General features: G+C 52.0%; 11 protein-coding genes across 11 annotated transcripts, besides 1 other annotated feature; 7 read left to right on the top strand and 4 right to left on the bottom strand.

The window, feature by feature from the left end:
• Positions 1-25,314: part of a sequence feature (contig 1.169 1..351151(-1)) that runs on past both edges of the window.
• ANIA_09133 (TDT family transporter) lies at positions 628-1,884 on the bottom strand (the record flags this gene model as incomplete). The annotated part of the gene is made up of 4 exons (XM_677310.1): positions 628-777; positions 844-1,129; positions 1,189-1,485; positions 1,532-1,884. The coding sequence occupies 4 exons, from the start codon at positions 1,882-1,884 to the stop codon at positions 628-630; spliced, it is 1,086 nt and encodes a 361-aa protein (XP_682402.1).
• On the top strand, positions 3,961-5,646 carry rhgB (protein rhgA; the record flags this gene model as incomplete). Its single annotated transcript, XM_677311.1, has 3 exons — positions 3,961-4,584; positions 4,683-4,935; positions 4,970-5,646. The coding sequence occupies 3 exons, from the start codon at positions 3,961-3,963 to the stop codon at positions 5,644-5,646; spliced, it is 1,554 nt and encodes a 517-aa protein (XP_682403.1).
• Positions 5,826-7,441, top strand: ANIA_11167 (putative sugar transporter; the record flags this gene model as incomplete). Its single annotated transcript, XM_050612414.1, has 1 exon — positions 5,826-7,441. Exon 1 carries the CDS (start codon positions 5,876-5,878, stop codon positions 7,439-7,441), a length of 1,566 nt encoding a protein of 521 aa, XP_050468339.1. The 5' UTR covers positions 5,826-5,875.
• On the top strand, positions 7,881-9,600 carry ANIA_11178 (uncharacterized protein; the record flags this gene model as incomplete). Its single annotated transcript, XM_677312.2, has 2 exons — positions 7,881-8,024; positions 8,086-9,600. 2 exons carry the CDS (start codon positions 7,881-7,883, stop codon positions 9,598-9,600), a joined length of 1,659 nt encoding a protein of 552 aa, XP_682404.2.
• ANIA_09136 (uncharacterized protein) lies at positions 9,670-10,023 on the bottom strand (the record flags this gene model as incomplete). Its single annotated transcript, XM_050612413.1, has 3 exons — positions 9,670-9,702; positions 9,753-9,822; positions 9,920-10,023. 3 exons carry the CDS (start codon positions 10,021-10,023, stop codon positions 9,670-9,672), a joined length of 207 nt encoding a protein of 68 aa, XP_050468338.1.
• On the bottom strand, positions 11,049-11,366 carry ANIA_11641 (uncharacterized protein; the record flags this gene model as incomplete). Its single annotated transcript, XM_050612412.1, has 2 exons — positions 11,049-11,071; positions 11,129-11,366. The coding sequence occupies 2 exons, from the start codon at positions 11,364-11,366 to the stop codon at positions 11,049-11,051; spliced, it is 261 nt and encodes an 86-aa protein (XP_050468337.1).
• Positions 12,546-13,249, top strand: ANIA_09137 (uncharacterized protein; the record flags this gene model as incomplete). The annotated part of the gene is made up of 3 exons (XM_677314.1): positions 12,546-12,643; positions 12,704-12,784; positions 13,111-13,249. The coding sequence occupies 3 exons, from the start codon at positions 12,546-12,548 to the stop codon at positions 13,247-13,249; spliced, it is 318 nt and encodes a 105-aa protein (XP_682406.1).
• Positions 13,534-15,591, top strand: ANIA_09138 (putative acetamidase; the record flags this gene model as incomplete). Its single annotated transcript, XM_677315.2, has 4 exons — positions 13,534-13,574; positions 13,642-14,045; positions 14,086-14,574; positions 14,618-15,591. The coding sequence occupies 4 exons, from the start codon at positions 13,534-13,536 to the stop codon at positions 15,439-15,441; spliced, it is 1,758 nt and encodes a 585-aa protein (XP_682407.1). The 3' UTR covers positions 15,442-15,591.
• ANIA_09139 (uncharacterized protein) lies at positions 15,732-16,767 on the top strand (the record flags this gene model as incomplete). Its single annotated transcript, XM_050612411.1, has 3 exons — positions 15,732-15,894; positions 16,294-16,547; positions 16,614-16,767. 3 exons carry the CDS (start codon positions 15,732-15,734, stop codon positions 16,662-16,664), a joined length of 468 nt encoding a protein of 155 aa, XP_050468336.1. The 3' UTR covers positions 16,665-16,767.
• ANIA_09140 (putative MFS transporter Fmp42) lies at positions 17,716-19,868 on the bottom strand (the record flags this gene model as incomplete). The annotated part of the gene is made up of 2 exons (XM_677317.1): positions 17,716-19,391; positions 19,448-19,868. The coding sequence occupies 2 exons, from the start codon at positions 19,866-19,868 to the stop codon at positions 17,716-17,718; spliced, it is 2,097 nt and encodes a 698-aa protein (XP_682409.1).
• Positions 21,881-23,934, top strand: ANIA_09141 (Zn(II)2Cys6 transcription factor; the record flags this gene model as incomplete). Its single annotated transcript, XM_677318.1, has 9 exons — positions 21,881-21,891; positions 21,963-21,991; positions 22,051-22,245; positions 22,304-22,608; positions 22,658-22,925; positions 23,118-23,429; positions 23,471-23,538; positions 23,651-23,750; positions 23,798-23,934. The coding sequence occupies 9 exons, from the start codon at positions 21,881-21,883 to the stop codon at positions 23,932-23,934; spliced, it is 1,425 nt and encodes a 474-aa protein (XP_682410.1).

Raw genomic sequence — 25,314 nt, 5'->3', positions numbered from 1 at the left:
CCGGCTGGCAATGGGAGCAGCAGCTGGGGAAGGTCAAGTCGCTGGGAAAGCGACGAGCAAGAAAGTCCCACGGGGCCGCTGGGATCTGGATAGCTGGGGTCGGCCGAGATGGATGATGGACTGCCGACGCTGGCGATGGGCGCCGTTGTTTTTTATTTTATTTTATTATTTTCTTTTGGGATTTCGGCTTGGGGATTTTCGCGATTTTTTGCCTGCGATTTTTTTGGTACTCTCCGCATCACGTGAGCATCTATGCCAGCCAATCATACATCGTCACGGTAGAGATGAGGAGGGTAGAATATCTGAGAGATTCTTGGGGTATAGCTGACGATTGCACGATTGATTTGACTTTAGATCGTCCTACTACTCAGGGTACGGGAGCGGGTAGCTAGCTAGTGCAGTCAAACAGGGATACCTCTGCGGCGAAGGATATAGCAGCCGACGTGTTGTTGTAATAACGTATCGAATCCTGGAATATAGTTCGGGCAATCTATAGCTGATCCCCAGACCTATGAAGAACACAAATCACAATTACCAAATGTTAACCTCGCTGATATATTCAAGCATGTACACATATTCTATAATATACTCCCTCGCTATGCTAAAACGCTTCATTAGAACATGCCATTACGCAGCTTTAACAATAGCATCCTTGTTATCCCCCTTCGGCCTCATATCGGCCAGACATGGGGCCTGGAACATCTGTCCAGAGACCACTCCTTTCAACGTCCCTACGCTGACCACAATCCACAAAGCCACCACGCAGAGAGCGATAATCTATGACCGTCGTTAGAAATACAGCCAGAAAGCCAAGCCAGCTAAGAGAATGGCTAGAAGACATACCGTCCCTAGAATCCGGAAAAATGCCGAGGGGAGCTCGATGCCGATCTGGTAGGTACACATCGCATAGGCGCCGATGGGGAAGGTGAATCCCCACCAGCCGATATTGAACGGGAACGTCTTGCACCGGACAATAGAGGCAGACGCAAAGAAAAGCCACACTAGGCCAAACGCCCACAGGATCAGCGCTACCAAGCTGCCCATTACGTAGAACGCGGAGCCAGCTAGGTCTCCGAGAGTGTGCGTCTGCGGGAAGATTGTCTGAGCGGCCTTGCCTAGCTTCATAGCTCTAGACAGATATGTGAGACTGGGACTTTACAAATGTGTGAGACAGCTGGGCTGGCTTACCCGTATCCCCCCGAGCCAAAAGGTCCTATAGGCAGAAAGACGCTGACGATCATGGCCTTTGGTGGGATCTTGTGCAGTGTCAGCCGTTGCAGGTAAATTACCATGACCATCAATGCCAGCGGCAGCCCAATGCCCCAGAGGACATAGCTGACGATGATCGTCCACAGGGCATGCTGTGGATTCGGCAGGATATCAGCCACCACAGCTCCCGAGGAGGCCGTGACCACGCAGCCGACGATAGGGACGAGCCAGACGGCAGTCATGGAGGAGAGCTGGATCTCGTCGGTCCCGGACATCCTGGAATAGATTAGCCATGCCCGCTACTTGTTGGCGTTGATCATACAGCAAGAATGGTAGCGATAATGCAGATACCACCGAGATCACAGCATCGATGATCCAGATCGTCCAGGCAAAACTGGTGGCCCATTCACCCCACGCAGGCACGCAGACAAAGCAGAACATGTTGACGATAGTCGCTAGGCCCATTGGTAGTGTGCCGATGAACATGGACTGCACTGGGTGCGAGATCATGGCCCTGAAGATTTCCGGGTAGAGGATATATCGGAGGAATGAGATGATACATGCTATGAGGAAAAGAAGAACATTCAAAGCAAATATGACGATAGAGATCCAGTACAGCCAGCGCGCATTGTACGGCAGCGTATTCAAGAGGGTAGACACCATACCGGTGCCCATGATGACAGAGAACCACCTGCCAATGTTAGCACTTCTGTCTCAGAAATATGGCATAAGTGGCGTACGAAGGCGTAAAATTCCGCACCACCATTCTCCATCCCACATCATGCGTGCCTGTGCAGAGTTCGTGGTCCTGATCCTGATCATGGTTCTCGACAGCCATACTCTCCGTTTAGCTATACTCCGTACGTTGGACGGGCTCAAGGGCAGGTTCGTTCTCGGCGCAAGCCAAGCTCATTCCCTCCAGTTCAAACACCGATCCAAATCAATGGCCGTACTGTGTCGGCTGCTCTGCCCGGCTGCTCTGCCGGGAACTGGCTCAGGATCAGGCCCGGCGTCTGCTCGGTCAAGTTCGGGTGGTCCCCGGTGAAAATTTGGTAGACGGGACTTTGGGTGGAGTCCACCGTAAGGCTCGGCGCCGCGATGCCATTTTCATTGCAAACAGAATGAAAAAGATTTAATTTTAGAGCTTTGAAGTTGATCCAACGGTATGCCGTACGTAAAAGGCGAGTTCGTGAGATCCAAATCCAGTCTCTCCCACGATGAATCCCCCGCTAGGCTAGTGGGGGGTTACTAAAGTAGACAACCCAAAAACCAACAGCGATCGGCTTTATCCAATGGCGCCAGCGGACACCGAAAGCTATGGTGCAAACCTAATGCTGACATCAGTATGCAAATTGTTTTCAACAAGGCTGTGTGAGGAACAGGAAATGATCAGCCAGGGCATGGTTCTGCAGAGTTCCAGAATACGAACCGGTAAGCCTGGGCCCTTGGACCACCTGAAGGACGACAGATGCGTGCGCATGACCATAGACAAGAGATTAGAGACGATCAGGGATCTTTAGTGTTCTCCGCCTCGCTGTCGTTCAACGGTCAGCAAAAGAGTTGGGCCTGTGTCATCTCAAAAAGAACGGTCAGTGGGGGAGATGCTTTCTTTAACTGATAGGGACTGTGCAAGCCTGAGGTCAGCAAGCCTTTGACACTTCATTCTGATAACTCGCCTCAAAAAGGCTTGGCTATAGATCATGGCCAAGCTGAAGCTGCTCGCGCATTGCTCTGAGTTCGGGTGGACTTAAGAGGCATAGAATGGACTGCCCGGCTCTACAAAGCATCCACAAGCTGTATGCATCATCACCGACCAAGCAGATCAAAATTCCAGCTGTTCGTATGCTGCAAGGTCAGCCATCGCCGCTCAGCTATCTGGAGCATCACCGGAAATCGTCTGTAAGAGGTGCGAATACGCCCTTGCTCGCAGGCCCCCGACGCTGTAGCTGTGCTTGCTGTATTGAGCTCTCCCCAACCAACCCTAAGTCGTCATCCTGGGGCTCCGCTGCCAAGATTGGAATCCTAGAGAATCCATTATACTCTGATAGAGTCTCAGAAACTGTCCAGGGCAAGGGAGAAGTAAGCACGGCCGAGAAATTGTTCAGTCGTAATCATCGTCTCATACTCGGTTTCGGCTAGAAAGTTCCAGTACGGTTAAAAGGAAGTCCTATGCGTCGCAAGCTTGCTTGAGTAAAGGATTAATCAAGTTCAATATAAGCAAAACAGAGCCAAACTTTAGCGGCTCGTGCTGCGCCTGAGTGTTTCATGCTTGGCACGTATACAGCTCCAGCTTTGTGACGGCTAAGCATGTCCTGTCCCCATAGGTAGTAGATCGTTATGTCTGTAGGGCAGTAGTATCATCACTACCCTTGATCTTTCGCTTGACCCTTGGAACTGCCCTGTTTGCTTGGCCGTTGGCCTAAAACGCGCAATCGCGTTTCTAGACCGACAGACCTAGTGGAGATCAATCCACCTCAGAACTGCGGCAGCCGACGGCTTCAAAATAGCGCCCAACAGCCAATAATATCAACGCAAGCTGGACGGATTGAGCTCCATGGAGGAGCTATTAAGCTTTAGAGAAGCTCGTCTCAACTCTTGAGGAATAACATGCCACCGACAGGCGGGCCGCTCTCAAGCTCAAACAGTCGTCCTTAGTAATTTCCCCAATCTATGGTAAGAGGAAAAGGATGCTGTATATAAGAAAGACGACATGGCCGGTGCCGACGGTCGACCCGGTATAAGCATCGCATCATGTACGTCAGTCGCCTTTTGCTCTTTCTGGCCCCTTTGCTGGTCAAGGGTCAGCTCTCTGGCAGCGTCGGTCCTCTTACATCGGTCAGCTCCAAGAGCCAAACCAAGACCTGCAATGTCCTCGATTACGGCGCCGTAGCGGACAAGTCTACGGATATTGGCCCTGCCTTGTCATCCGCCTGGGATGAATGTGCCGACGGTGGGGTTGTCTACATCCCTCCTGGCGACTACGCGATTGAGACATGGGTCAAACTGTCTGGTGGAAAGGCCTGTGCCATCCAGCTCGACGGTATCATCTACCGCACCGGCACCGACGGCGGGAACATGATTATGATCGAACACACCTCGGACTTCGAGTTCTTCAGCAGCACCTCCAAGGGCGCATTCCAGGGCTACGGATACGAGTTCCATGCCAAGGGCTCGTCGGACGGACCACGGATTCTCAGACTCTACGACGTGTCGGACTTTTCCGTGCATGATGTCGCCCTCGTTGATTCGCCGCTCTTCCACTTCTCCATGGACACCTGCTCCAACGGAGAGGTATACAACATGGCCATCCGCGGTGGCAATATGGGCGGCCTGGATGGAATTGACGTTTGGAGCACAAACGTCTGGATCCACGACGTACGTCTGATTATGTCTGATACCCGTTTGATGTCTCCATGACTAACGAAGGCAGGTCGAGGTGACAAACAAAGACGAATGCGTCACCGTTAAGGTAGGTAATTCATGCAGAACATAGTCCCTTCGACGCCCGGTCTGATCGCTTGCAGAGCCCCTCCAAGAACATCCTCGTCGAGAACATATACTGCAACTGGAGTGGAGGCTGTGCCATGGGCTCCCTAGGCACCGACACTGATATTTCTGACATTGTGTACCGGAACGTCTACACCTGGAAATCGAACCAGATGTATATGGTCAAGAGCAACGGGGGCAGCGGGACCGTGTCCAACCTTGTGCTGGAGAACTTCATCGGTAGGTTGGCTCGAATTGTAGTCTCTACGAGCAGCAAGAGCTGACAGCAAAGGTCACGGAAACGCCTACTCGCTCGACATCGATAGCGCCTGGAGCAGCATGAGCACGATTGAAGGCGACGGTGTTGAGTTGAAGAACGTGACAATTCGCAACTGGAAGGGAACCGAAGCAGACGGATCCCAGCGAGGCCCGATCAAGGTGAAGTGTGCATCCGGAGCACCTTGCACTGACGTTACGGTTGAGGACTTTGCAATGTGGACCGAGTCAGGAGATGAACAGACGTATGTCTGTGAGAACGCGTTCGGCGACGGATTCTGTCTCGCAGACGGTGACGGCACCTCGACCTTCACCACGACTCTGACCGCCTCGGCGGCGCCCTCTGGTTACTCCGCACCCAGCATGGACGCCGACCTCGAGACCGCCTTTGGTACTGATAGCGAGATCCCCATCCCCACCATTCCAACCTCCTTCTACCCAGGTGCCACCCCCTACAGCGCGCTTGCCGGAGCTTCAGTCTCTTCAAGTCAAGTACCCGCTGCATCTTCCAGTGCTGAGGCCAAATTCGTCGCCAGTCCCGCGACTAGCTCTCCCACCGCGACTTCCACGGCCATCTCTTCCGTCGATCCCGTTTCGGCGGCCACAACGACTGCGACTTCCCACGGGCATGGGAAATCTCACCACAAACATCAGTGTCGTGCCCACCGCCACTGAGCGATTGCATGGCTTGTAGGGAAAGATACAGGTAGATCCTGACCTATTTGTACTATACGCAACAATACTACATCGTTTAGCAACACTTGAATCCTGTCTAGTACTTTCTTCCACATGGCCAGTCAAGCTAATAGTGAATTCGTTCCAAGGAGATTATCTAAACAGATCGCGTCGGCCATGTTCCCTCCATGATTAGCATCAGATCACCAAGTATTGTATTTGCGTCAAAATGTCAGCCCACGACGAATTTGAGCCTTCGAGCCCCGATTTCGTGCCTGTCCATGAGACTGTTCCTCTGAACCGCAGTACAGACCTCGACGCATCAGGCGCGTACAAACTCAATGTGAATGTGTTGAACAGGGCGATTCAAGAAATTGGAATGGGTCGATACCAATGGCAGCTGTTTGGAGTGGTCGGGTTCGGATGGGCTTGCGACAATCTGTGGCCTATTGTTACCTCCCTTATACTTCTTCCAGTCACTTATGAATTCGATGTCTCACAGCCACCTATTCTGCTGTTGGCACAGAACATCGGTCTATTGCTAGGCGCGTTATTTTGGGGGTTCGGCTGCGACATTTTCGGGCGGCGGGTGGCTTTTAACATGACAATAGGGATCACGGCCGTGTTCAGCCTGGCTGCAGCGGCGGCTTCCAGCTTTGCGGCGGTATGTATATTGTCTGCGCTATGGTCGATCGGTGTCGGAGGAAACCTCCCTGTGGATTCGGCCATCTTTCTAGAGTTCCTGCCTGGGTCGCACCAATATTTACTTACTGTCCTGTCTGTCAACTGGGCTCTGGCCCAGCTGTTGGCGAACCTTGTCGCATGGCCACTTGTTGGTGGCCACACCTGCTCTTCTGCCGACGGCTGCACGAGAGCCGACAACATGGGCTGGCGCTATTTTACCGCGGCCATGGGCGGGCTAGCTCTGTTGATGAGCATTACCCGTTACTTCTTGTTTACCCTTCTCGAGTCTCCTAAGTTCCTTATGGGCAAAGGGGAGCACTATGATGCTGTAGCCGTTGTCCACGAGGTAGCAAAACGTAACGGCAAGACGTGCAATCTGACCACGGATGAGCTTCACGACTGCTCTGACAGCGGAGCAGGGTATAGAAGCGGGGAATATCACCGGCAAGGACTGAGCGCTCGCGACCAACTCAAGCTTTTCCTCGAGCCCTTCTCGATGACCCAGATCAGATCTCTATTCTCCACTAGACGGCGGGGGCTGGCGACGACCCTCATGATCATCATCTGGGGACTGATCGGCATTGGCTTCCCTTTATATAACGCCTTTTTACCATATCTCCAACACGAACGCGGTATAGAATTTGGGGATGGCTCTACATACTTAACATATCGCAACTCGCTGATCATCGCTGTGGCATCGATCCCGGGCAGTCTGGTCGGTGGTGTGATGGTGGAGATGCCGCAATTGGGGCGCAAGGGCACGCTTACCCTTGCTACAATAATGACAGGGGTCTGCCTCCTTGCGTCGACGAGCGCTAGCACCTCCTCAGCCTTGTTGGGCTGGAACAGCGCCTACGGTTTCAGCAGCAGCCTTGTCTACGCCGTGTTGTACGCCTACACGCCGGAAATATTCGAGAGCAGAAACCGTGGAACAGGCAACGCGCTCGTCAGCGCGTCGAACAGGCTGGGCGGGATTTTGGCGCCCGTGGTAGCTCTCATGACAGACCTGCAGAGCACGTTGCCGGTATACGTGAGTGGGATGTTATTTTTAGTAGCGGGAGCGTTGGTCGTGATTGTTCCGTACGAGAGCCGTGGACGGGCAAGTGTTTAGCTAGATATCATTCATTATATACCACATCCAATCGGGTTCGATAGATATAGTACGGCCAGCGCGAATACAATGAGCCAGAGGTTCTGATAACCGTGCAGTTGTATGCACCGTCCACTTCTCGAACCGGTTCATGAATGGCTACAGAGAACTGAATAGGCAAGATGCATAAGAGCGCAGCCTGGGCTCTTGTATGCTCCCAATCAAGCGACTGCCGTCTTTTCAAAGTCTTCAGCGCTTTGTTGCTGTGGCTTGAGTTGTCAGTTGGGCTCCCCCGCAGTGGAGCAACAATAGCCCCGATGGGTGCCTGACCGCCAGACAATGATGCCTGTCATGCCAGAAAACGGCCTTGTTTATTATCATCCTCAGCCTCTCGCTGAGGTGACTTGCCTGGTCATTCATCCTTTACGCGAACTACCAAGGCGACAGTCGCTGCTGTCAGATGCCTGCGCTGTATCTTGAAGCTCGTCCGACCATGGCCTTCGCCTACGATCATGACGCGGAGTTTTGGGGTGCGTTGATCAACCCCGACAAGAGTCCGTCGCCTCTGCTCGAGCAACTGTGTCTGGGAATAGCTCAATTGATGGTGAGTGTGCTGGATCGATTGCTTGCACGTGTTGGAGACGGGAAGGCTTACATTGCGACAGACTACGTTTGACAACCTCCCCATCGCCGACCTCACCCCCGCACGACTGGCGCAGTTCTATCGAAAAGTCGGCGGCAATTACGACGTCCTCTTCCTCGAAACCAAACCGTCTGCTCTCTCCTTCATCTACCAGCGTCTTGGTTGCTTTCATAGCATACAGCCCTCGTCCGATCCGTACAAACCTCCTTCGATTCCTGCGTTGCAGCCCCACGGTTTCGTGCGCTGGCAGACGATTCAACTCCTACTAGACCCCGATGAGCACGTTTCTTATCTTCAAAATGCAGTGGAGCGGTGGGATATCTTCAGCCCTAACGGCACGTTGTTCCCGAAAACGATTCCCCGCGAGGCGTTCCCGGGGGGCCCAGACCCAGAGATGATCCAGTGGCACGAGACGGTCAGCCAAAAGTTTGAGTTCGATTACTGGAAGAAGAACCTGATGGACGCATCTCCGAAGTCCGATCCGTACAATAGCAAGTGCGCTCAGAAGGAGACGCCGACGCCAAATAAGGAGGAGGAGTTTTCCCAAAATCACCACCCCCGAGCGTCCAGTCACCGCTACGCAGTACCCGCAGAGGCGCAGACAACCCGCCGCCATCAACGACGCCAAAGTGCCGACGTCCCAAAAACATCGCACAAATCGCAGACCAACCTACTTCATCGCTCAGCTGAGTTTGTAAGCGGTTACACCTCCCCACGTGCACCATCTCCGCCGGCATGGCCAAAGCATGCATCGAAAAGCCGAGGCCGCGAGCGCAAGAGCTACTCCCGCCCTGCCAGCCCTGAGTATGCCCACGGACACAGCGCTTCAGATGCGTCATCCGAGGACTCTGGCACTGCAACTCAAGAACCCATCTCGCCGCGATACGGCCACCATCGGAATCTCTCCCCGCCGCACGCGCCACATGCCCGCCGGCATTCCCACGAAGCGTACTCTCGCCGACCGCACCGAGAACTCTCCCCGGACTCTCAGCGACGGTATGCCTACCGGGAAGCGTTCAATTTCAGCTCCAACCGGCCCTACGACTCGGATAGCGGGCGCGGCCCGCGCCAACCAAGAGTCTACATCGACGAAGTGCGTCAGTCGCGAACCCCAGGGCCATCTCCTAGCTACGCGGAGCCCGTCTTCCGCGAGTCCGCTACCGTCCCGACGAGCCCTGTCTACGGCCATGCACACCCCCTTCCTATCCACCCTATCCATCCGCGCTTCGTGAACGTGGCCAGTTCCGGGCCTAACCCGGCATATATGGTGCACCAGCAGATGCCAATGCAGGTCCCGCCCGAGCTCGACGCAAACGTTATGGATGACCCGCGACGGAACGGATACCGGGGCAGCCAGACTCCGAATCCGAGCGGAAGCGGCAGTGGCGTCACGTATCGTCGGCCACGGTTCGCTTCTGTAGGCGATTTCCAGCCGCCGGGTTGGTCGAGCCATGCGGTGCACGGCAAAGGACGACCCGTTCCTCCCGGTGTCTTGGAAGCAGAATACGGCAGAAGGTCGTCGATGTATGACCGATAACTGAGCGATCCGATAGGGAATCGGCTGGGGTAGGATGATGATAAAACATAAATCTATATTACTGACATTCTAGGGATTGCGTCCGTCTCTGGTGCTGGGTTGCTGCTTCGATTCAGCAAAGACACAACGTTATGCCCTGTTTATTACCTTACCTTGGTTTCAATTCTCTGGGAGCAGGTGTCGGTTTGCCTGGTTTGCATGGTTTGGAATTTGAGTTCGGATCTGGATTTGGTGTTGACACAACAGCCCGGTTTTACTCGAAGAGCATGATGCATGATTTGAGAGTGTCCGGCGGGCGCCTCTCACCATTACGACTTACGATGACATGACATGAATACGGCTAGAGGGCGTTAGGACACCTACTGGGTTTTTTGCATAGCTACGCTTTCTTTTTCTTTCTCGATATTTCGTACTTTGGGCCATGATTTCAACTTCTCGATGTGTATCTAGCGCACTCTATTTGGTACTAGTCTTTCCAATCCTGTATCTCTCCCGTCTACATGATACGCGGTACCAATATCCCGACCACCGCGCTGCAGACTTGCTGCTACTGTCGTCCATCGACTGAAGAAGCAGAAGAACCGTCTTCGTCAAGCCTCAGTCATTTATCGGAAAACCGTTTTTTGGAAATGAACGCCCCCGAACCGATTTCCTGAGCACCTGACCTGGCCTGGCCCGTATGGACTGAAACTCTACCAACGCAAGGGACGAGAGTCAATTCAACGCCTCCCAGCCTCGCAGTCAGGGCCACCCCGCGTATTGAGAAACCGTCGCTCACTCAACTCGTCTGAATGAGTACTAGACGGATGAAGAGCCGGAAGCGAGAAGCCAGAAGAGGAAGCGAAAGCAGCAGGCGCAGAAACAGAAGCAACCTCGGCCCCGACCGGCACCAAAATCCTGGTACAGCCATTGGCTCGTGAATCCGTCTTACGAATCGCGCCATGATGAATATCAGCTCGGCCTATCTTTCTGGTTCAATCCAGGTTTCGATCCTGAGCGGGGCGCGGGAGGCTGGTTAACGGTGTCTCGACGCGGAGTCCCTGGCCTGGTCGGTCACTGACGTCAGTATGAGCGGGTACTTGGAAACGCCCGTATATCAGGGCCAGGACCAGCCCCACGATTTTGACGGTTTATCTTTTCTCGCGTCTGTGAGTGTCGTGCAGATACGAGTACGGTGCAGGTGTACACTACCCTACTTCGTACAGTGCTGTGAAGGGTGCAGGAAACCGCAAGGGACTTGAGCTGCAACCAAGTCGCAGTCCGTTTAATACACCATCGAATCAGCAAAAAAATCAGCAAATCACCAAAGTCAACAATATGGTATGTATACTCTTTTTTTTTTTTTGAATCCATGGTTTGCGACGGGCCTCCACATGTCGTTCCACGTCTGCTCTGCGAACCGTTGGACCCGCGGCTGAACCACGGTTGCTTGACCACGGTTGCTCTCCCTAGTACCCATACCCTTCAATAACTGCCCATTCAATCCAATAACTGCTTACTATGTACTAAGACCGCGACCACAGCTAACATGAGAACATCCAGGCCCCAATTCCCCTTCCGCATCCAGTCTCGCTCCCCTCGCTTATCTCCTCTCTCGTCGCCTCATCCTCATCCTCATCCACTTCACACCATCTCTCTCCGCGCCAATCGAACTCTGACACAAGCTGCAACTGTTCTGGCTCTCTCTCCGGCGGGGCCATTGCTGGAATTGTTATCGGCTCGATTGCCGGTACGCTTTTGCTAATTTGGCTGTGGCGCTCATGCATGACGACCGAGGCGGTTCATGAGGCCGAGAAGACCGGCGCGCCGCTTTATACCGCACCAGCCGGGTACCCGACTAACGAGGCGACTGTGCACCATCGACGGCGGAGACGCAGGAGCCCCGTCTATGCGGATGATCCGTATTCGCGGCGGAGTGCTAGTGGGAGTGTGAGGAGGCCGAGGAGGGTCTATGTTGCGTAGATGCAAAGCGGACTGAGTCTCTGCCTCCATTCTGTGTGCAGCAGGCTGATGGTGAAGATGAAGGGCATTTAAGTGGCGGGTGTGCTCAGTCTAAGAACTGTCTGGGTTCGCGTCGTATAAAGGATAACCTAAAGTAGGACACCGGGTTTTGTTTATGATAACGATTCATGCACGATGTTATGGCTGGTTATGGGAAGAGAGATGTGTCTACTAATGCGGTATAATGATTGATGATTTATGATGGAATTGGATAAATACTACCTTCCATATTTTTGAGTTTGGAAAGAATGACCGTATAGTGATGGTGAGCCTGCAAGAAGTCGCATCGTGGCATGCTTGGTTTCTGTGGGTGACCACCCGGCCGCCACTGGAACGGAGAGAAGTATCATATCAGGTATACCAATGGTCAAGTAAAGTCAGGTAATAAGCAACCCAAGCATTCCCAAGTCATGACTTTCTCACTTCTAGTGAGACACCGCCGAGACACACTGCAAGTGACGTGCATTGCATTGCAGGAGTGGGTAATTGTAGGAATCTGAAACTGATTCCTCGCCTCAAGGTCAGAGATACCTCTAGAATGTGCACGCCACTGTGCCCTGATATCTGGAATGTAGGGGCATCTCGGACTCTGCAGGTCTATATAATAATGCCAGGCCCCCATCGCGCGCGCGTCTTGCTCATCCGCATCTGACGGAGGCTGGGATAGACATGGGTGCGTGGTGCAGTTTGGTGACTTGCAGCTCATTATCAAGCAACTACTGAATCGTGTCGACTACACGCTCCCTTCATCTAGATTGTCTTCCTTCCCCAGACGCGACTCACCTCCATCTCTGAGCTTGGTTCTTACTCGATACGAAGCGCTTCTTGAGTCTCTCACGCAGCATCTATACAACCCGCCGGCGCACTGCGTGATCCATATCGTCCATTCAGCAAATTTGACGACACCCTGAACAAAGACGAATGACTGGCCACATACCTCCAGAATGGCTCTAGTCCGGGACCCTTTCTTCTGGCAGCGCTTCTCCCAGGCCGTCCATCTCGATGAGGAAATCCGTTCTACAACCGAGGAGAAAGAGCAATCGTACGTCAGCTAACGCAAGATTTCAGTCCAGTATCGTGACTAATGTATTCAATCATGCAGAGATAACTGGCTAGCGAGCCAACGACGGAAACGACGGAAGAGCGCGCTCTGGGGGTGTATTATCTGCCTCGCTGTTGCACTGTTTGTTGCCACTGTTGCGGTCGTTGTTTGGTGGTTTTGCAAGCATAACTGGTTGCAGGGGCCGGTATAGGATGCATCGATAGAATTAGGTGGACTCCAATCGCTCGGCAGGTCGCAGTATGATAGCTCGATTGAGGATCAATGATGCGGTGATGCTATTCAGATGTCAAGGGACAAAGGATGAATGCCTAGAATCGAGCTGGTCTCGTACCTTGAATGGCGCGACGGGTCATGAATACCTGCCATTTATGTTATATAGATAGTCAGAGTAGTAGACAGCTTCTCAAAATTAACACTTGAACATACTGCATACTTCTCCAAGGCAGCTTAAAGCGAGAGTTGGAGACACAGCTTCTGTACTCCAACCGATTATCGGGAAGTTATCCCTTCCGCGAGGACCTGCCGGATTGGGATCTGACGGTTTCCTTCGGTGTCAGAGCGTCACATGACCTGGATAGTGCTTGAAGGCCATAGTAGAGATCTTTGAGTTATACCATCTATTCTCAGTCTTTCGAGACGCTTCAGTCTTTAAAAAACTCATCTTCAATAGGAAAAATCATCGAATTCATTGGATAAACGTCAGTCCCCCGGATTTCTGTTGGTAGTGGACCCGGCCGAGGCGCTTATCTGCGGGTCTTATCGCTCCAACTGTCCGCCTCCGCGCCCCCTCCGCATCGGTATAAAAGGCACCACCGCAACATTGGCCGCCCCTCTTTCAATATCACTCTTCGTTACACCGTCGGAGAACGATGCTTCCACCATTTGATTACTTCACCTATCGGCGTGTCCGGTAAGTTACCTGGAGTCACGGGCACAAAAAGAATGTCGTTTCTTGTTTTGGTTGCTGACCCACGTAGGACCATCAAGCGCCAGGAACGAGCTGCGCGGTTCGCTTCTCTGCCTCCAGACTATCATGCGCCCTTTACATCAGCGGACAAAAGGATAGTTTCGGAGCCCATTGAAGAGCTCGTACAGACGGTCCAGGAGGGCACGCTCTCCCCTGTCGATGTCCTCCGGACGTACGGCAAGGTTGCCGTGAAAGCACAAGAGAAGACGAACTGCATTACAGAACTTCTACTTCCCGAGGCGGAAACCTGGGCTCAGACTGAGGTCAACCTCAAGGGCCCGTTGGCTGGAGTGCCCGTCTCGTTGAAAGACTCAATCCAGGTCAAAGGGTTCGACATCTCACTCGGGTACTCCCGTCTGGCGGGGAAACCGTATGCAGAGGATGGCCCGCTGGTGAAACTGTTGAAAGATGCAGGTTTGTACCCTGGCCCTGTATGTTTGGCCCTGTATGTTAGGGAGGCTGACCATTGCAGGCGCGGTACCGTATGCGAAAACAGCACTCCCTGTGACGCTTCTGTCGTTCGAATCGGCCAACGCGCTCTGGGGACCCTGCCTCAACCCTCACGTACCCCAGTATTCTCCCGGCGGATCAACAGGCGGAGAGGGTGCTTTGCTCGCTCTGGGTGGCCGCATCGGTATTGGCTCGGACGTCGCGGGTTCTGTCCGTGTTCCCGCTGCATGGAGCGGTATCTACTCTCTCCGTTGCAGTACCGGTCGCTGGCCAAAGAATGGTGTCAACACCAGCATGGCGGGGCAGGAGGGGGTGCCGAGCGTTTTCAGTCCAATGGCTCGTACGTTAAATGACTTGACGTACTTTACCCGATCAATCATCAGCATGAAGCCGTGGAAGTACGATTACACCGTTCATCCAATCACCTGGCGGAGTGAGGAAGAGAGCGAGGCAAAGAGCAAGTCTCTGAGAGTCGGATTGATGGCAACTGATGGTATGTCCCAAGTCGCCTAAGTAGTATCATACTAATTGAACAGGCGTCATTCCTCCCACTCCGGCTATTCAACGCGCTGTGACTACCACGGCGGCTGCCCTTTCTGCTGCAGGACACCAAGTCGTCGAGATCACACCCCCAGCGACTGCGGACCCGTTTACCGGCCTTCACCTTGCCTCGCAGCTCTTGAATTCAGACGGCTGCGAGACTTTCAACTCGCACTTTTACAGCTTCGAGCCGTCCGATCCGGGTGCTGCGCAACTGTCCCTGATTGCAAACCTGCCCCGTCCTCTTCGGTACCTCTACTACCTCTATGTGCGGTATATCCGCCGCGATGAGAAATGGGCAACTTTGATCCAGAGCTTCGGTTCCAAGAGCGCAGCCCAGCAATGGAAGCTCGTCGCAAAGCGCGAGGCCTTCCGGTCAACCTGGCATGCCTGGTGGGACGCTGAGTCACAGCAGTACGACTTTATCCTGTGCCCGGTCAACGCGACACCCGCGCTTCCACACAAGGCCATGAAGGACGCTGTCTCGTCTTGCGGATACACCTTTCTCTGGAACCTGCTCGACTACACCACCGGTGTGCTGCCGGTGTCGCACGTCGACCCGAAGAAGGATGCTCTGACGGCTCCGTATAAAACGGTTTTGAAGCAGCTGGGGGCCAACCATGCTCTCGCGCAGGGTGCCTGGAAGCACTACGATGCGTCTAAAATGGCAGGCCTGCCCACGGCTGTGCAGGTGGTCGGTAGGAGGTGGCAGGAAGAGAAGGTGCTCGGGTACATGGCGGCCGTTGAGAGCGCCTTAGAGAAGTTTCATGATCCAATTACTGGCGAGGGAGGCAAATACCCGTTAATCGAGCTTGATTAATTATTTATCTTATTATGAAGCATTCAATGAGAACAACTTTGGCTGATTTTGAGCATTGCGATCAAGATGTCTTGATGGATGTTGCAGTCAAACATGCAGGAACACAATATAATATCGTTCAACTACAATAAATAGATGCATTGCAGAACTCTCTGAGCTCTGAGACAAACACTGGCTTGGGTTTTATTCTGGGTCCTGGCCCTGATCTACAGTGTGCCACCTAATGGTAATATTATATAAAGCCGCATTGATCATTGTATCGAGATTCAGACCCCTCAGGCCAGTACTGTATGGTGCTACCGCTGGCCCTGGTTTTCCCAGCTCCAGCTGTTTTGTTTCTAGCCTTTACTATTATATGTAATTGCTACGCTAGATGCGCTTACCAGCCCCAGAAGGAATTGGGAAGCCGAAACGACTGTGATACCTGCAGTCCTGGGATGGACGCATTCGGCTGTGTGTTGACATGGTACGCCCCCACTGATCAGCAGCAAGAAATACGGTAATCTGACAGATTTATGCCGGTCAGCTTCTGCACATTACTGAGCAACGGCTGGTCTTGACTCCCGGCTTTCCCTCACACTCTCCTCTCTTCTCCTCACTCCGTTCTCTACTCATCTCATCTGATCTCCAACCAAACACAATGCTGTTGTCTGCACCCCAAATCCCGAGCTGATGCCTATTCTTGGTTATTCAGTTCTTCTTCGATGTGCAAGAACCTGCAATGACCCCAATCCCCGGTTCTCAAGGACACAACACAAGAACGACACCCTTCACTTCATCAACGCGCGACGGAACCGGAGACAGAGCGACTGAGCATCAAACGCATGGTACGCACTACAGATCTCAATCCAGACCAGGAACAGAGCCGCTGGTTCTGCTGTCGTTCCGGTCAACCCTCCGCTTGTCACTCCCGTGGGACCTGGACGCGGTTTTCGAGAACTTCTCCGACGAGCCTTGTCTTCCTTCCGCTAATGCCTCATCGAGTTTATCGCCCGACGGACGAGAAAAATGCGATCGATGTCATTCTAGGTCTGATGGGAGTTGCGGGCCAGGGGGAGTCTTGCTTCTCGGGGCTCAGTAGGCAGGTAGGTGTGTTTGTGGGTACGGTAGGTAGATGGGCTTGATGCTGGCGTGACCTGAAAAGGAAGAAGGAGGATGACGGGAATTCTCAGAAAACGCTTCGATCAAGAGAGGATTTGTCTTTTCCATTTAATTCTGAATAAGGCATCGTCTCCCCTGGGAAGAAGAGACTATATGGAGTACATGAAATAAAAGTGTGGCGACTGTCTTAACGTCTAAAACAACGTTTATGTTGATACATACATTGATCGGAACCAAGAAGTGAGCAAATAATGATAGGGAAGGGCCCTCTTGTGCCAAAGGTAGTTCAGACTGAGGCGAGGCTCTAGTACATTCTGTAACTCTCTATGCAGGATTTCGAGCCCGCCTTCTGTAATACATGTATAGTGATGATAACTTTGACGGTGAACTGGGTGGTTAGTGATATTTTACTTGCCCAGTTAGGGAACCTTGTCAATTTTAACATGAGCGTGAGCTATAGCACTGGAACTGTGAGCTTTATACTGTATTTAGAGACTTGGAGCTCAAGTATCCGCTAAACCAAACCATACAGAAGAACACCAGTTGGAGGCTGACGTAGGATACATTGACCCTAATCACGTACTTACTTTCTACAGTCGGCAGAGACTACATACAGTGTCCAAATGCAGATATGGGGGTATTACCTGACAGGGTAAGTGATAAGGCAGGAGTCGTAAAGGTGATTATACTTGCAATAATATGTTATCCAGGCTCGAGAAGGAGCAAAGGGATAATAAAAAAAGACTGTGCATCATGGCGATGGTCAGTTAGTTCGTAAATGTCGAAGCTGCATTTTCATAGATTGACTTCTAGATTCCTATCACCGGAGTACAGAAGTGCGGGTGTAGCATAGCCACGTGATAGGATAGCAAGGGCAAAAGGTCATAAAGCAGGGAAATTAATCGTCTAATTCATTAACAGATAGCGGTCGTTGCTCATTGTAGTTACTGATGATAACAGTGATCCGCGCCGGCCACAAGGCTGGCCGTGGTCTGAAGTATCGTGCGATCTCTCCTTTCGGCTGTTGATCAGTCAAAGGGGCCCCAAGTCTCTGCTGCGCGACCCCATCGAGGAAGCAGCATCAGGAGGTCTTTACCATGATTCGTCGTAAGAACAGAACTGACGAGAGCACAGTCAGTCCGGCTCATTGTTGCAAAACAGTACAGGGACGCGTCAAGGAGACCTCATGCTCCCATAAGACGCAGATTGTGGCTGCGGTCTAGGCACTGAACGTGGCGAAAGAAGGGGCTGCCGCTCCCGCTCCCAGTCTCGGGCCGCGACGCCGTCATAATTGTGGATTAAGGAGGCAACTTCCGGGTCCGCCCGCGTCTCAGATTCATTCGACGCAGACATAACAGCCGCTTTGCGCCCAACGAATAGCATGAGCGCGAAACCGGCCACGGCCGTGAAGCTAGTAAGTATGAGGTTGACTGGGATTGGATTGCGATTGAATACCGTAAATGTGAGGGCGTCCAGGCCAGCCTGAGCGAAGTTTCCCAGGCCCGCGACACAGATAATCAGCCCGTATACTTTACCAAATGTGTGAAAACCAAAGACTTTGGCGGCGTAGTCCGACACTGCCGTATAGTAGAATGGGCGGTAGATGACGAAGAGGATAATATTGGCGTAGGCCGCTAGGTAACTATTTGGGATGCAACCTAGCGCGCCGATTACAGTTGCCGTTGCGGCCAGGACGAAAAGGACAAACGGAGTGCTAGCGTTGTCGAGGATGGTCCCAATGAACGGAACGGCGCAAAGACCGCCAAGTGGCAGCAGGAAGTCAAATAGTTCATTAATATGCCGCGCGTCCTCAGCCGAGCCGAATAAATATTCGTACTGCTGTCTGATGGATGCAACGAAGTAATTGATCCGGAGCATTTGCAAGACGGTAAAGACCGTGATAAGAACGAACCACGGAGAGCGGATTTGCTCAACAGCAGAGTAGCCATGCATTGCACCCCAGACGCCGCCACCCATGTGCTTGTTCGGGACACTTGGTCCAGGCCTGGCTGGGGTCGTATTGGCCTCGTTGGTGTCTCTACCGTCGTTCAATGCTAAGCCAAGATCATTTATAGTAGATGCATTGGCTTCGTCGGCTAGAAGGTCCTGGATTTTGCTGACGATACTCTGTCGGTGCATCCGACGATCATTCCGCTGTCTCTCGCCTTCGTCGCGATCTAGAATTTGTTCGTCGACACGGTCCGTTACTTCGGCGATGATGTGGTCTTCCGCTTGTTGAACGAGCTCTCCAGCCGTCTTGTATGACGTCTTTGGCATGACCGACAACTGCGCAATCATTATGAATATAGGAACTACAAGGTAAACCAAGAAGAATTTTTGAGTCGAGAAGACGCCATTCGTCTTCTCGTTTATGATCCGAAAAATAAGGAATAAGGCACTCGAGGCATCAAAAGCACCAGTCAAGGCAGAAAGGATCAGCCCGGACCTGGCTGGGAAGGTGTTCGAGAGCTGAAAGGATGAAATGAAAATGAACGGCCCTCCCAAAGCTAAGAGGAGATAACCTGGAACGTAGGCGTCGAACGGGAGGCGCTTGGCAAGAGCAAGGAGGAGTGCTCCGGTGAAAAGAAGCGTGCTGCCAATAATTCCGCAGACTCGTGGGCCGTATGTGTCGAGAATGGTTCCGACCGGGAGCGCAGACACATTTGTCGCCACAGCCGCTATCGTGAACATCAGGTTGAGGCTGAGTTCCTGTCTATAGCAAATATCCTCTCCTTCAAAGCAGAAATCATGGTAGACCCCTTCACGGATGAATACCGGCTTGATCGCCGCAAATCCGAACACTATTCCGGCGGCAAGGAAACAGTATATCACGGCAAAGGACACCTGGACTTTAGAAGAAAGTCAGCGATTCAGATCAATATTGATTGGCTGTCAATTGTCCCACCAACTCGCTTTGCCTTGCTAACTTCGAAAGCACCAGTGGTCTCTAAGGGCCCCCAGGTTTCGAGCTGCGAATCCCCAGATTGTCGCACGCGTCCCGCTTCAGCCGTTCGATCGGCCTGGCCTTGCCTCGAAACAATGGAGGACGCCTTCGAGAGAACATTGGTATCATCTTCCGCCCCGACGGCCTGAGTCCATCCCAAACCACCATACGGGTTGAAATTCAGGCGATGCCGAGAAGAAGGAAGATCGGTGGTTGATGGAAACGAGGACGCTACTGAGCTGTCCGGAATGTCATGGTAGGACTCTTCGTCATCGTCACGGTGGACTGCTCGGCCAGGGCTCTGGTCGCGATCTTGATGACGACGAACTAAGGCTGGATTGTTCTCCCACGACTCCAAGTAGGAGACTCGAGGAAGTGACATCCTGCAATAATCAGCCAAGTAGGCATAGGACTAAAACGAGGGCTTAAAACCTTTTGAATAGAAATCCAGAGCTCTCGTTTGTGAGATGATCCGATGATAGTGATATAGAATGACGACTGCGAAGTTACAATTCGGAGCGGGGGCGAGGTGCGGGGAATTACTCCCAAGACAAGTTCCGTAAGCAATGCGGCTAGATATAGTATACAGGATGTTAATTTACAGCGAGGGTGACCGCACCAACGGGAAAGGCAGAGAAATGACGAGATTGACGGCGACGATGGTGACGATGAGGCGAGAAACAGGGAAGAGCTCTGGTCGAGGTGCTTGTGACGGCGTCACCTGACTGAGCTCTCCCCGCATCTCCCTCCCCAGCTATCCAAAACTCAGCCTTGGAAGTTCCCAAGGTTCCCGCTTCAGCATCTGCATTGCTTCCAAGCTTCTGCTGGCTCCCGCCCGTTCCAGTCCCCGAATTTTGTGCCAGGGACCTGCAGCTTGGTGCATCAAAATTGTGACCAATCACCCATACCTCAAACTTGCGCCTTCGTGTGAAACTCGGACCTGCAGCCTTGTGCAACTTGCTGCTGGAGATTGCATCTTCCCCAAATAGAGTGCGGTTCCGACCCAATTCTCGGTAGCAGCCTTGAAATTGTCCGCATGTCAATAATTCATTCTGGTGCCGTATCTTAACGATCCTGATTGCGCCCTCTGGACCCCTAGGATTCGGGCCGCAGGACGGCGATAGCTCCAGAAAGAGCTAGCCCCTATGATCGACAGCTTCAGCTCCTGACAGCTTTCACATCGACCCTCCGCTCGTCCTTGAGAGCGAGGACGAGCAAAGACGGGTGTCATCATACCATAGAAGGCAATAGGCCGATAGCTTCACAGACCACGAATCCTTCTAGACTCCAGAATCTGCAACCTAGCGCCAGTCTAGACTGCAGACTTACCAATTAATGTGCGTCGCGAGCAGCTGTAGCTCAGACCACGCGCCGTTCGCTTGACCGTATCCAGCTAAGCAAGATGGTCAAACTTGACGGCAGGCACTGCGCAACCGTTCGGATCCTCCCAGCCGTCGTCATTAGACCTAATGCAGCTCACAGGGGCTCTCAACGTCTCCGGAAGCTAAATGATGACTCCCTGATCCGTCACAAATGGTCAGCTTTTCATTAAATAGTCGCAGGGCTGATGCACAGGTCAAACTCAATTTGACAGCCGTCACCCCTGAATGGCCGAAAGCTGCACAGCAAAAGAAATTCCGGAATCGACATGAAGCGAGAGGCGCCGGGGCACTCCTGAATCTTGACGGGCCGAGACTGAGAGCTTCCAGAGGCTTGTGCAGGTTTCCAGCTTCTGCAGCGAGGATTGCCTTGTTCGGGCAGTGATCAGACGCCAGAGGGTCAAAGTCGCTTACAGGCCTGTGGTGCCGCCCCCTCAAGGACGATAATACGAGCGGCGATCGAGGAAGTCAAGCTCGAGACAAAGTTGGCCGTTAGGGGTGGATATGCGGCTTCATTTCCCCTGCGAACATCGTCATTATTCCTCAGAACCTGCCATGTGGGCGCAAAGTCAAATTAACAAGCATCACCCCTGAAACGGTGAGCTTGCTAGACAATTAGTAAAGGGAAGGATCTCCCTGCCTCGTCTAAAGCTTTTACTCTGCCGGGCTTGGTGCCGTTATTTTCGGCTCCTTGAGCTATCAGTGCTAATTTGACGGGGCTCCACTTTGCGTGAACGGTTGCTCCACAGTTCGGCCGTTGACATTGTTTTGCCCATCGCAATCACTGTCACATTTGCCCTGAGCTGCATCGAGTACACCATTAGCGCTCCTGATTCTTCGGATAACAGCTCTGCACTAACTCGGTTATATTACTACTGGATCCTCGACCGTGTTTCAGGAATGGTTTGCTTCTTCGAATCTCGTATATACTGGTGTCCATGGTTGCTTCATTCGGCATTGATGACTTTCTCATCTATGGCTCTTACTAGCATCAGACAGCTCTGCCGATAACGTTATGAGGGGTTGGTAAGTGGGATATTTTCTTGCTCGATCTGCAATGTTGGTTGATTACTCTAACCGTGCCTCGTATCCCTCAGTCTGACGTGCCGCCAACGCCATCTCAAATGTTAGTCCTCGACATCCTCAACTCTCATCCATATTTATCCATATTTATAACGTGAGTAGGTGATAAGACCGGAACTGAATGCCTTCGCTGCCAGAGATCGGGACGGCAGTGCATCCCTGCGCCAGCGAAGCCAGAGGAGGTTGCCTTCCGACATGGCCAGAATCCGTCTATGCGGTCCGAAGGCCCGCCTCGCTATGGTGAAAGTGACTTGTCTTTTCCGGAAGACCAAGTTTGGATAGATGTGCCGACTCAATGTGTGTCCCCCTCCTCAAGTTGAAGCCCAGTGCTTTTAATCATGTCTAACTGATACAGTATGCTTTGAGGACGAGACGGAACAGACAGCCTCTGACTATCACGTTGTCTCCGCGGAAGCGTCACCAACTGTCCCTAGAGGAATGCGCAAGGCTCGACTCAGCACTTCAACCTCGACCATACCCTCAATACCGTCTCCTACTCAGGCGTTTCTTCCTCCAGGTGGTGCACGCAGGATCTCTAACCCACGAACCTTATCGCTGGACTCCCTTATGCCACCGGATACTCCACGCGATAATCCAAAACTGGCAGATTTTAATGAAGCGTTTCTTCTACGACACTTTCAGAGGACTCTTGGTCCCTGGGTATGTTCTCCTCTTTGTCGCCAGCTTAATACTAACGCCGCTTCCTTAGCTGGATTCCTGCGACCACGAAAGACAGTTCTCAATGGACGTTGTAGAACGGGCGCCTTCCTACCCGCTTTTATTGTACGCTTGTTTGGCCACCGCAGCTCGCCACCTCTCTCGAACGACAAACCTCGTCCCTCCGAATACCGCAGACGAATATCACGAGAAATGCATCGCTATCCTACTTCCCGGTCTTGCGAATTGGGAGTCGGGCATAGGCCTCGACATTCTGCTGGCGTCCACCGTAATACTCCGCTTCTTTGAGCAAATTTCTTGTATGTCAAACCGTCGCATGAGTAGTCACGGTGCGCTAACAATACAAGCCCATGCCCCGTCGAATGACTCGCAAAGGCATCTTCTAGCCGGGTCCGTGTATATAAGCTCCCACGTCGACTGTGCTGTGTCTGGTGGCCTTGCGGAAGCCTCGTTCTGGGTCTTTGTAATGCAAGATATACAATTTGCGCTAGCTTCCCAGAACCCATTGCGCCTCGAGCTGAGCGCATTTGACGAGAGGCTACAAATGATGTGGACTCAACAAGAATCCCAGACCGATCGCGATTGGGCTCACCGTGCGGTATGGCTGTTGGCGGGTGCCATTAACTACTGCTATGGCGTGCACGACCCTCAGGGAAGTGCAGCGGAAAGGACTTTCTTGAAGCATAGAATCAATGCCTGGGAAGCGCGGAAACCTGACGGGTTCCGGCCGTTGCATTTCTCTCTCGCCGACCCAAGAATAGGGAGGCCCTACCCTGTTATCTGGTTCACCAAATCACTATATGGTAGGTTCTTAGGCGGCTACTCTGAGCTGTGCTGATTTTAGTTAGCAAGCGCCGCGCAGCATATCTGCATGGCAAAGGTTCTGATAAAGGAGTACGAGCTTCGCAATTTGTATGTGGGCTCGAATTCAGGCCAGAAAGCTCGCATTGAGGTTCGTATAATCCCTACCTTTAGTCTCGAGGCGTCCTCAACACCCAAGGAATGACCATGCTGATTAATCCAGGATGATGTGGCTAAATACCTAGGGATCCTCTTTGGCATTGCCCTCTCCAGCGACGGTGACCCGTCTGCCCGTGTTATGGCGTGCCACGCATTATGCGCATGTAAGAGACTTGATTTTACTATTTTCGAAGACACTGACAAGGCCTAGGTAGCTCCTGGGTCCGTGAACCCCTAGCACGGAGATGTCTTCTTGATTTGCTTCGAAAAACAGAGGCAGAAAACGGATGGCCGTGGGCATTTATGTCAGAAAGGTTGACCCAGGAGTGGCGCATCGCTGCAAGCTGATCCAGCATTTCCGAATTATCTTTTTAAACGCCTTAAACATCTCAGGCCCTATCCAAAGCAAGGGTACAAACGGTCCGCTAAGGCTTAAAACTCTGGCGTAACGCCCTTGTGCATCTCGATAATAAAGTCGAGTACTGGCAGCAGACGTGTTATGGTATGATCCATGCTTTTTTCGGACTCGTGATTGCTCTGGTCAGGTAAAATCCTTTTCCTGGTTATCCCTCATTTCCATCTTTGCCAGCCTCCACTGAATTGTTTGTCATATATCTTGCTCGCTGGTGGTCATTTGCAGCTGCATTCGCACAGAGCGAGTAGCCAATTTCCTTTGTCCTTCACGACTATGAACAGAAATATATGCGTCATGGCATTTGAATTATGGTTTGCGGCATTGTTGGCATGCCCACATGTTAGCCAACCACAACCTCAGCCCTACGAGGATCTCATTCCAAAGTGCAGTCAAGCCAGAGACAACAACTGCATGGCAGTTCTGCAGGCACAATACGAGCCGTACCACGAAGGTGTCCGTATCAAGAAAAAGGGACCTTCGTGGCATTACTCGCGGCCAATGCATATTGAGCATTTGTACCGATTTGCATCAACCTAATTAAATTACCTACTAAGTAGTATGCTACGTTGTAGCTGATACAGCATATGCTACGGGAGGAAGCCTATATTAGTTGGCTTTTCCTTCATTTTCTAGGCATTCCAAACACGCAGGAGTCATCCTTGTTAGCATTTCTATACAAACGGTGTAATCCAGCATGCAGGGTGTTCTGCGACTATTCATGCATAGATTAGCGCCACTTTACCTCGATTCCCAGAAAATTATGTTTGTGCACCGTACCAGGATTTTCTCAGTCACAGCACGTAAGTCTCTTGTAAATCTAAAGAATTGGTAGAGCGTTCTCTTAACCAGGTCAGTTCACATTTTGGCAGACCCTTAAAATTACCAAGTTTCCTTCAGGTGAATAATTGATAAGTAACGTATCTCTATTCGTGGCTAGGGAAGTCTTCAAGAGCTATATACAGCATCCTATACCTTACAACCGAGCTTCCTTTTCTACTGTTGTATTTGCTAGGGTTCAGTTCAGCATCGTACTCCAGTAATATTGACGTATATTCTTAGCGTAAGTCATTCTCTATGCAAGAGAGCTAGGCATGATTAAAAAGAAAATGACAGGTGCAAGGCACACTCATAGAGTTCTTACCAGTTTTATAGTATATATGTTATGCTATTATTGCCAGTGTACATGCAATGTGCGGAAGACAGGAGTATTAAGGCAAGCAAATCCAAAATAGAAAAAGCAAACGGGAAGGGGGAAAGAATTAGCCAGCGAGTAAAGAGGAGGAAGAAACGACCGAATATATGGAAGACCGAAT

Source organism: Aspergillus nidulans, chromosome VI, assembly GCF_000011425.1.
Source record: "Aspergillus nidulans FGSC A4 chromosome VI".
NCBI lineage: Eukaryota > Fungi > Ascomycota > Eurotiomycetes > Eurotiales > Aspergillaceae > Aspergillus > Aspergillus nidulans.
The sequence above is the reverse complement of the archived record's forward strand: the minus strand, read 5'-3'. Positions and strand labels throughout refer to the sequence as shown.